At 32.1% G+C, this 12055-nt stretch overlaps 1 protein-coding gene across 1 annotated transcript; it reads right to left on the reverse strand.

Annotated features, from left to right (window-relative positions):
• Window positions 1–2507: 2507 nt before the first annotated feature.
• On the reverse strand, window positions 2508–3584 carry LOC127084001 (uncharacterized protein At5g39865). The gene has a single exon (XM_051024365.1). The coding sequence runs from the start codon at window positions 3411–3413 to the stop codon at window positions 2700–2702; it is 714 nt and encodes a 237-aa protein (XP_050880322.1). The 5' UTR covers window positions 3414–3584; the 3' UTR covers window positions 2508–2699.
• Window positions 3585–12055: the final 8471 nt, after the last annotated feature.

A 12055-nucleotide genomic window follows, 5' to 3' on the forward strand; every position in this document is an offset into this window, starting at 1 on the left:
TGATTGGTTTTGAGTGTCTGTTTATGTATTTCATCAGGTGATTATCGCATGTCCTTGTCATCCAGGGAATCTCCTATTTATATGGCTTGACTCATCCATCATCCATTAATGTTTGCCTCCTCATATCCCTCATAAAGGCAACCTCATATAATGTTCATCGTCCCTATAACTGCCAAATAACGTTTTTTCCATCAATATTTATAACTCATGTTATCATGGAATATTTTATAACCGTCTCTTGTGACTCTTCACATGATATCCTAGCATTGATATCGGGTCCGACTTGTATGTATGAAGTCGATCCCGGGGTGCTCCTTTTAGGAGCTCCTAACCGGACTCTGACTTATATATATATATATATATATATATATATATATATATATATATATATATATATATATATATATATATATATATATATATATATATATATATATATATATATATATATATATACACTCGACTTTTTCGTCAACTCGATTTCAGGGAATTTCGGGATATACAAGTAGGTTGCAAGTATAGTTTTTTAAGTATGAAAGAGGTTTAGTAACTCTAGTTGATCTTCTAAGTAGAGATCATTGGTAGGTGAAATATGTGTAGGACTAGAGGAACTATATTTATCATTAGAATTTGTGTAATTATTATAAGAAGGTGATATAGAATTGTTAGAAGTATTTTGAGATGATTGATTTTGAGAGTTTTGAACAAGGTGTTGTTGTTTATAAGATGATAGACGCGAGTACATGGAATGAGATTTAGGCATAGAAAAGAAATCAAACCAATCATCTAAATCATAAGAACTATAAGTATGAGATGCATTTAAATTTGGATTTTCTTCGTCCGACTTAGATTGATAAAAAGAGATATGTTCAAAATATATGACATCTGTTTAAACAAAATTTTATTTTGAATGTAAATCAAAATGAGTGTGTCCATTGCCACAAGTTTTGAAACCCAAATATATGTATTTTTTGGACCTATAATCCAAAAAAAATCTATTTACTCGTAAAGTATAAACAAAACACAAATAACTAAAAACCTTAAAGAAAATTTGTATCAGATGATGATGATGAAGAACTTGATAGGATGTCTGATTCTGAAAGAAAAAAAAAACGGAATTGGTAATTTATTTATGATATGAACAACATGACAATAAGACCAATTTCTTTTTACAAATGTGATTGAAATTAAAGGGATGTGTGTCCAGAATATATTGGTGCTTACTCTGAATAATATCATTTTGTTGAAGAGTACCAATACAAGATACTTGATATATAAAGGATAGTCATTAATGGATAGGTGGGAAATATACAATCCAACATCTCAATTCAACTGCACCAATCATTTTCTTGAAGTAAGTATTTTATATCAAACAATTTGAATAATTAAAAAATTGACATTTGAGATTTTGAGTCAGTTTTGGATAGATATGAGGTTAAATTAAAAAGTGGACATATATAAAACATTAGTTAACAAGAAAATTTGATCAAACAAAATAGATCCTGCAAAATTGGGAGTTACTAAGGATCCATTTGACAATTTTATTGATATAGACTTTATTTTTCTGTGCAGTGAATTTCTTTTCATATATAATAAATAGCAGCAATATTTTTTTTTCAACATTAATATCTGCTCTACTGGACCCCAACTAATTTGATTTTGGAGGTCAATTCTAATATTAGATGATTCTAATCTCCTTTCGATCGCAGTTGCGGAAGTCAATCATCGTTGGATCAACTAAATATTATAGCACAAATATCTAAAACAAAAGTTTTCAAAGTTTACTGAAATTGAAATAGCACGGATAAATTATATGACTCTCTCATAACATATGAAAGGTGAAAATATGAATTCCATGAAAAAGAAGAGAGAAAGCTCATTGAACATAAAACTACGTTTCGAAAATTTGAGTTTTACAAAGCCACACCAATCATAACTAATTACAGAAATCAATTATAACTAACTAATTAGTTAGGCTAAAATGAGTTAATTGGTTTATCAAGTAATGTCTATAGGCTTCATGCAATTTATCCGTGCAATTTTCGAACGGTTAACCGTCATGCAATTTTACATTCTTAGCATATACGTAACAAAGTTATGATAAAATCAAATATTCCTATAGACAGAAGGAATAAAAATTCTTTACACCAAGAGTGTATATTTAAATCATTTCCTTAAACAAAATTTAAAGATTCAGGAAAATAAATTATCGGAGAGATAAATGTTTAAATCTAACTGAAATTTAGCCAGTTCAAAGGGAGCTTAAATTACAATCAATTCTTAGTCTCTAATATGAGTTAAGAAAACTTCCTTAATTGAAAATTATTCAGACACTCTTTCGATTCGAAGATATCAATAATAATTAAAATAAATATATAAATTAAATATAATTAAAAATAATACAGACACTTTTTTTTTTTTTTTAGAGATTTCGGTGGTATCCCTAAAACTATTTTGGTAAACTACCAATCTCCAAGTTTTTTATTCAGACAATATTTTAAGTGAAATGGCATAAAAAAAACATTTTTCAGTCAAAAAAGAAACATATATTGTATTTCTCTATAAACTATTCACAATAAACTAACATTATTCTCACACTTGGTCAAATGACATAATCATTTACCAAACAACTCTATTTTTTAACTACTAATAAAACTTAACAGTAAATTCTTGTAAAAAAAAGTACTACACGGAAATTACTATTTGGTGTGACGCGGCAGTACGAAGAAACATGCAGGGCACCTGATCAAGCCGTTGGTATTGCAAGATAAACAAGTCTTGAACCCGCTCTTGTCCGCGAACACTCTATGGCTTCCATCGCACTCATCGCAAACCACGAATCTTATTCCACCGCAAAATTCACAAGCGTTCGGATTCGTCTTCGGTAACCGTTCAATCATCTCCTGCAACTCGCCGCTATCGTAAAGCTTTTTGAAATCATCCACGCCGCCGATGTATTCGCCTCCGATAAACACGCAGGGTAAAGGAACGTTCCGGCGGCCGAGGATCTCGTAAAGCTCCTCGCGAAAGCGTTCGTCGACGCACACATCGCGCTCGTCGATGGAAACGGAGAACCGTTTGAGGATAGATCGAACGGTTCTGCAGTCGTTGAATGTGCGGCGAATGACGCGGAGGCTGGTGTAGTAAACGACGATGCCGCCGTGGTCGAGGTTGGAGGGGACGGTGATGGAGGAAGGGATGCCGCGGGCTCGGGCGTGGTCGTGGGCGTGGCTGCTGACGGATCGGAGGAGAGTGTGAGAGGTGCTGAGGCGGCGGCAGAGAGTGGGGGAATTTGGTGAATCGGGTTCGGTTTGGAGGATGGTTCGGATATCTTCGATGCTTCGGTAGGAACTGTAGGCTCGGGTAGTGGTTCGGTTACCCCGTGATAAACCTAACCATGATGATAGCCACATTAGTGAAAAGATGAAAAGATTAAGAAAAAATAAACGAGAGAATTTTGTGTTACTTTACTACTGGACTGTGAGTTAGGTGAGAAATTTAAAGGAGATTTATGATTTTAATTAATGGGGGCATAAGGGAATAATATTCGTGTAAATAATTACCATTTTCACAAAATAATAAAATATTTGTTTTGTTGTTTTTAGCATTTTCTTGATTCTTTATTTTTTATTTTTCAGTTAAATGGTTTATCCTTTATTGCATTTTTTTTTTGTATTTTTTATAAATGATTTCAACTTTATTCTAATATTTATTCAATTAATAACTCGGTTTTGTAAACGTTGCAGATTTAGAATCATATAAATTTTAACTATTATTTCATTTTATCATTTTTTAAATATTATCATGTATGTATCATTTTATACTATTAATTTGATGTTTTGAGTTTGTTCATAATTTTAATCATTTTTTTCTTTTCATTTTAGAGAAATTTGTATTGTTTTTTTTTATCAATAGCGCTATCAATTTGAATAAATTATTGTTGTTATTTTAATCAAAATTAAAATACTCTATTATATACTATTATAATAATTTCAATATTAAAACATTTTATAAATAAAATTTTATTTATTGACAGTTGATTAATTTAATTTTGGTGTGATTTTCCATGTATATTTTGTAAAAAAATATATTTTTAATCGGTGTGTCAAACATCAAATATAAATATTTATAATAAATAGAATTCAGATTTTGATTCACCAATTTAATTAATAATAAAAACATTTAATATTAAATTTGTTTGTAAAATATTAATAATTATTCAATTTTCTATATATTTGACTAATTTTTTTAACCAAATAAAATATATAAATTACATGCTTTTTTTTGTTTTTTTTTTGTCTTTTTGAGATATGCTATTTATTATTTAAAAATAATTTTGTTTGTAGTAATTAGTGACTTTAATTATTTTTATGACAATATACTAGGGTGATTGTGATGTAGTTTGGATCAATTTTGAAGGAACACGGGTCTGATTCAATGATAAAATTAGACGTGGTTTAATTGGGATGATTAAATTAAAAATTTAATTTGATTTCATTTAAACTAATACAATTTAATTTTAATCCATTTTTAAATATTTAAATTATAAAATAATAGTTTTTACGGTAAAATACATTTTTAATAATTTATATTTAACTCGGATTTATATTTGTTGATCCTATAACTAAACAAAATTCATAAGGATCTCTTAATCTAACTAAAGTGCACCATAGGATAGTCTTTCCATTCAATTTATAAGTCAAATCAATAATTAAGTCTGCATGACAATGAGGTGCCACTGACGTGGAGTCTTAAACATATGAATATTATGATTTAATATTTTGTTTAAAATAATTAATAGAATAAAATATTTTAAAAATATATATTTTTCATCAAAATATGCAAAGTCACATTTAAATGATGGATCTAGTTCGTCACAAAATAAAAAAATTCAAATTTTCTATAAAAGTTTCCTTTCTATTACTCAGATCTTAAAACCTAACAAATCTAAATTCAAAAACACAATGAATTTTCAATTAGAGATTTTTATTTCAATGGGTTTTTGCATTTGAGGTAGCAAAAGCGTGGTTAAATTGTTGAAAGAACACAATTGGTTTTTTATCTTTATGGCTGTTCGTCGATGTTGATTTCGATTGTTGTGATGGTTCGACGGAAATGCAGGCTCCAAGGATATATGGTGAAATGGCTTAGTAGAGACATTTTATTCCCCTCTTGGTTGTGGTTATGGTTCCTTAAGCTTTAAGTATTTTACTCTTGTTCTATATATATCCTCTAAATATTTTATTCTCCTCTTAGGGATGAATTTTTTCCCTCATGTATTCCATAAACACACCTGAAGCATTAGACACACCGAACGACATCTCTGAGTACTCATAGTGGCCATATCAAGTTCTAAAAGAAGTCTTCGGAATATCTTTAGCCTTTACTCGAATCTGATGATATCCTGGTCTCAGATCAATTTTGCTAAAACCACGAGTATCTACCAAATGATCCATAGGGTCGTCAATTCTCGAAAGAGGATACTTGTTCTTAATTGTGACCTTATTCCGTTGTCGATAGTCAACACATAACCTCATGCTACCATCTTTCTTCTTCACCAACAACACTGGTGCTCCCCATGGTGACACACCGGGTCTAACAAACTTCTCTTCGAGTAGATCTTCTAATTGTTTCTTCAACTCACCCAACTCCAATTCGTACATTTTATATGGGACATCGACACCGGTCTAGTATCAGGTACTGAATCTATGGCGAACTCAACTTCACGCTCCGGAGACAAGTCACCAATATCTTCAGGAAAAACATTAGGAATTCACACACCACTGACATATCATTAGCCACAACATTACTTTCCACTCTCAAAGAAGCGAGCATCACGAGCACCTGATCATCCTCCCTCAAAGACATCTCAACTTGACCAACGGACATAAATCTCAAATTCACACTATCTTCGGATTCAGGAAACAACACAGCTTCAACAACACATGCACTCTTACAAGTAGTGACATACTGAACCAACCCTTCACACCTGAAATATCTCAGAGAAGTAGAAACTTCTCCCCCATTTGTTTCAATCTCGCTTCTGTTTGAAAGAAGTTAGAAAAACAAACGAGCACCGATAGTGTTTCACACACATGTTGCATACTAGGGAACAAACAAAATTACACAACCTGACTGAATGGACCAACCAGACTCTAATACCACTATGTAACACTCTAAAACCCCCAAGCACATTTTATAACATAGTCAGAGTATATTTTTCGCCAAAGGGTGTCACACATTCTCAACATAAACATATTTCATCATTCAGCATATCGTAGAGGAATTTAAAATATTTAATACACTGCTACGGAAAGCACATATAATGACGGTTGCAAAACACATATAATGATGGTTGCACGTCCGTTGTTAGGTAGCGTGTGATTATATGTATGTTGGTTTCCACAACGGACGTGTGACCGTGGTTATAAGCTAAGTAGCACGCTACCTATCACAATGATTATATTAAACAACCATTGTGATATATATTTAGGTCATGGGTTCGAAATCCAACAACAATAACTTATTTGGAATATAATTAACATTTCACCACGGTTACAGAAGATAACTATTGTGGAAAGTACCATGAGTTTATTATAAAATATGTAGATTGCTTGTTTTTCCTACACCTCACTTAACATATATAACCATTAAAATTGATGTAGAAGATACTAATTTGAAAAATTAAATTATTCTTGAAAAATAACTTAAACGAATCACCGTTTTTCAAATTACATTCATACCATAATTCATTTCTTTCTACTTAACACGTAGTATTTGATAAAATGCCCAAAGTTATTCAAAGCAATTATTCATTCCTGGTTTATTTTGCAAAGCATCAATATGTTGATTAATTCAGAATCATCATCATCATCATTATTTTAATCAATGATGAAGATTATTATGATGACAGTGATGAAGATGATTCAATTTCTCAACAAATTTGATGTTTTGTAATATAAATTAATAGAGAATGAACCATTATTTTGAAGAACTTGGGCCAATAAACCAAGTTCTACATGTTAAAGAGTGATAACTGAATTATGAGATGCATGCAATTCGAAAAACATGTTTGATCTAAGTTGCATTTCAAATATAACTTAATTTTCAAATTATTATTTTCTAAATTACTTTAAATGAATGCATGTTCAATGAAGGGTTAGTGAAACAAACAATCTACATACATTATAATAAACTCAACAACAACATACATCAATAATAATGATATTTATCAACAACAACAACATCATCAACAACATACACTTATCAACAACAACAACAACACAAACCGTTTATGAACAACAACAACAACAACAACAACAACAACAAAATACATTAACATTTATCAACAAAACGACAACAACATACATTTTACTGAAAAGATTTGTGGAAATGATCTGAAGTTGATTTACTTTATGTTGCTTTGAAGAAAAAATACAAGTTAGATGTAGCTTCCAAAATAGCTTCATACTTCTTATATTATTTCTCCATAGCAACATAATTAAACCATTTATGAATCACACCCATCGTATGAGCTCTCTTGAACTAGATTTCAAAATATAAACAACTTTAAGAATGTTAACCTATTTTGAAAACATAAACTAACATTAACATAAACGGAAACACGACCCAAAAAGGAAGTAAATCATGCGAAATGAAAAAACACATTTTAAGAAGAACTAGTCTCATACATGGAACAAATATGAAAAATATAAGAAAGCTAATGGAAAATATACGTGTAATTTGGCCTCTACATGCCCATGTTGACACAATTATGTGCCATTATCCTTCCAACTATGGCTGCAAGATTGTTTTCTCCTAATAGATTTTCTTGTCGAACTTGACGAACAACTTGGCCAGCGTCTTGGTCTCGACTCACTACCAAAACGGGTGGTCGTTCGACCTCCCTAGGCCTCCCTTGTTCGACTACCTAGGGCATAACTTGTTACCCCGATTCACCGTGTTTTCCTCATGGGTTATCCCTTCATTTGGAATTTTTCTGACTAATTAAGGTTATATAATGAGTTAAACCAACGTTGGTGGAGTGCCAAAAAATGGTCAATTTGATTCATCTGAGTTGCCAACTGTTGGTAATTCTGATTTGTATTCTGAACCAATGGGGTTAAATATGGTACCCATTTGCTGAGTAAGCGTATTAACCATATCATGGTTACTTTAGTCCATCTGCTATCTCATTTCCATTACAAAATTTATGGTAAGTGTTGGCATTTCTTGGGAACCAAAATCCCATCCATACTAAGGGTTGTACGGTTCGAAATGGATTGCCTATGGCCGATCTAGATGCCAATATTGGTGAATACACATTTACAATGTTATTAGAAAATGTCGAAGGGTTAGTATGTAGGCTTACCATCATTAGCGTTGGCATACCATAAGGTTGTTCACGTCCTGACATGAGGATTGTGCGCATGAAGGGAGTATAAGGTGTGAACCGTGTCGTCGCCGATGAGAACCACAGTGGTTGATGACAATTGTGAGTTGTTGTGTTTGGTTATGGTGCGGAGGCTCGCGTGGTGATAAGGTGAAGGGTGTGACAGATTTATCGGCGAGGGAGGTTCGTTTTCGCAGTGGTGATCCGTTGTTTTTTGGTGGAAAATGGGTGGTTCAAGGTGATGAGATGAAGGTGGTTTGGTGAAGGATGTGAGGTGATGATATGTTATTGTTTGTTGATGAAGAGAGGGTTTGATGATTGTTGTTTTTCTATTGATCAAGAAAAAACAAAGATTGTTATGTTGTTGTTTTGTGTGTGAGTGATGAGAAGAAGAAGCTTATGTTGCGGTTTGAATCATTTCCCAGTTTGTTACATGGTTGTTGTTGTGAGTTTAAGGGAGTTTGGAATGTTGTGATTTGGTGAAGGATGTGAAGTTGGTTTGTTTTGCAGTGAGGTGGTTATGGCATGTGGTTTCACATGGTGATGGAGGGTGATGATGAGAAGAAGGTGGTGAAACCTTGAAAGAATTTTTTTTAGTCTTTTTTCTTCTTTTGGAAAACTAAGGAGATCAAGGGAGTGACTGAATAGTGAGAGAGTTTTTGTTTTCTCAACTATGAGAGTCCATATATTGGGGAATTAAAATGCCAAAAAAAACCCTCTCCCTTGGCGCCACGTGGATGTGCATATATGGAGCATGATGTAGATATTTCTTCTTTATTTTCAAAAGCAACAATAGAATACATAAGTATTTAATAATTAAAATCGAATTGAAAATTAACACAAACAATAATTTAAATGACTCAATTTTTTTTTTACTAATTAATAAAATTTAAATATTTTTAAAGATTAATTGATTAAAAAAAACAAAAATAAATGGATGAAAAATGAACAAAAATCGGTCGCAAAAATATCCGAAAAAAATAAACTGAATGCATTAAAATGATCAGTGCAAAGTAGACTTCTCAGAAACATACAAATTTTGAAATAAAAAATATCGGTTAAAAGGCTCATGCTGATTGAAATGTGATAGAATAAGTAGTCGAAAAAATTAAAATGAGCACGTCATGTTAAACTACACGAAACATAGATTAATAAAACTGACGTCTGTAAGCTCGATCTTTAAATTTTTCTTCCACTAATTCGACGTACATTTGAAAATTGATTCAACCGATCTGTTTGTAGATCCAAAAAATTATTTCGAGCGACATTTTAAGCGTTATGCGGAATGAAATGTATGTTGGGATAAGTAGAAAATGCAGATGTCTGGTGAATGCATTGCATTACTGATCGAATAATCGTGAATAGACAATCAGATGCAAATAAATCGCTCTTGGACCATTTTACTTCTGATTCTTCATTATAATTAAACCCTACAAAGATTCAGATGACGATAATACTCTTGATTGTCACTCTCTGAACCTCTGAAACAAGATGCAACTGAATGAACGATGCACTGAGATTAAGAAATCAAATATTTTGACTTCTTAATCAAAAGATGACTTAATGAATGTCATCAAGACCAGATAAACTTCCAGAATTCCTAACTTTTCATTTAAACCCTGATGAATGCTTTTGATTGATGAAATGCATGATAAAATGACATGTTTGTGCTTTCCTGATGCAAGTGAAAAACTCAGGGTAAAATTTAGGGTATATCAGCTACCACTATTTAAACATCTTTAACTAGAATATGTGAAGAACTTTTGTCTTCAAATCGTTTTAAATACCAAACAGACCCAAATTTGGCCCTTTTATGCAATAAAATGATATGCTTATGAATGAATGCAATCTTGGGATGGATTTGTAGAGTGTCATCTTCGATTGTTCTTCAAACGTTCTTCATTGAAGGTGGACTCTCTTGGGGAAGAAATGATCATATTCAGTTGCTCTTGGATGACAATAGACTCCTATAGGGATTGAGATGTTTAAATACTCCTACTGCTCGGATCTAACACAGAGAGATCTCTGTCTTTTGCTGAAGATGAAAACTTTGATCTAACACAAAGAGATCTTCGTACTATTAGAAAATAGATATCAGACCTGACACAAAGAGATTTAAACATCCTTCTTGAAATCTTTAAAGCTAAAATCTAACACACATAGATCTTCACCTTGTTGAAAATGATGTTAAGATCTAACATAAAGAGACCTTGACATCACTGAAAAGAAACTTCGATCTAACACAAAGAGATCGTCGGTTTGTTGCCAAGAAACGTTGATCTAACACACATAGATTTTCGTATTGCTGAAAATAAATAAACTAAGATCTAACACAAAGAGACTAGTGCACTGCTTTTGAAGATGCTAAGATCTAACATAAAAAGATCTTCATATTGCTGAAAATAAAGAAACCCTGATCTAACACAAAGAGAACACCGCCCTTGCTGAAAAGAAATTATGATCTAAAGCAAAGAGATCTTTATCCTGTTGATGATTAATATCTAGATCTAACACAAAGAGATCTACATAATAAAGAAACTCCGATCTAATACAAAGAGATCATCGTCTTTTTGAAAAGAAACTCTGATCTAACACAAAGAGATCTTTGTCCCTTTGAAAATGATGTTTAGACCTAACACAAAGAGATTATCACATGCTGAAAAAAAACTTTGATCTAACACAAAGAGATCGTCTCCCTTGAAAAAAGTTGCTTGGATCTAACAAAAAGAGATCCTCGCACTGCTGAAAAAGTTTTAATGCTAAGATCTACAACAAAGAGATCTTCATATTGCTGAAAATGAAAAGCTAAGATCTAACACAGAGAGATTTACACAATAATAATAATTAAAAAATGATACCAAAATCTACCACAAAGAGATCTTGGCACTGCTGAAAGTGAAGCTCTGATCTAATACAAAGAAATCATTGCCCTAAAAATGATGCTCTGATCTAGCACAATGAGATCATTGCACTGCTAAGAAGAGTCTTCAATCTACTACAAAGAGATCATCAATCTATTGATAAGAAACGTCAATCTAACACACGGAGATCTTCGTTCTTACTAAAAATAATGCTAAGATCTAATACAAAGAGATATTAGTATTGTTGGGTATGATGTTCCGATCTAACACAAATAGATCTACCTAATGAAAAGAGATGCTAAGATCTAACACAAAGAGATCTTCACATTACTAAGGTTTGAATATTTTGATCTAACACAAAGAGATCTATATAATAAAGAATCTTCGATCTAACATAGAGAGATATACACAATAAAGAAAAAAGATGCCAAAATCTACCACAAAGAGATCTTAGCACTGCTGAAGGTGAAACCCTGATCTAACAAAAATATATCATTACCCTGAAAATGATGCTCTGATCTAACACAAGGAAATCATTGCATTGCTGAGAAGAGTCTTTGATCTACCATATAGAGATCTTCACATTGTTAAAAAAGATGTTAAGATCTATAACAAAGAGATCTTGGCACTACTAAAAATGATATTGAAGCTCCAATCTAACACAAAGAGATCATTTCCCTGAAAATGATGCTCTGATTTAACATAAGGAGATCATTGTACTGCTGAAAAGAGTCTTCCATCTAACACAAAGAGATCTTCGATCTATTGATAAAAAACGTCGATCTAACACACATAGATCTTC

The sequence above is a fragment of the Lathyrus oleraceus genome, chromosome 5, assembly GCF_024323335.1.
Source record: "Lathyrus oleraceus cultivar Zhongwan6 chromosome 5, CAAS_Psat_ZW6_1.0, whole genome shotgun sequence".
NCBI classification, from domain to species: domain Eukaryota; kingdom Viridiplantae; phylum Streptophyta; class Magnoliopsida; order Fabales; family Fabaceae; genus Lathyrus; species Lathyrus oleraceus.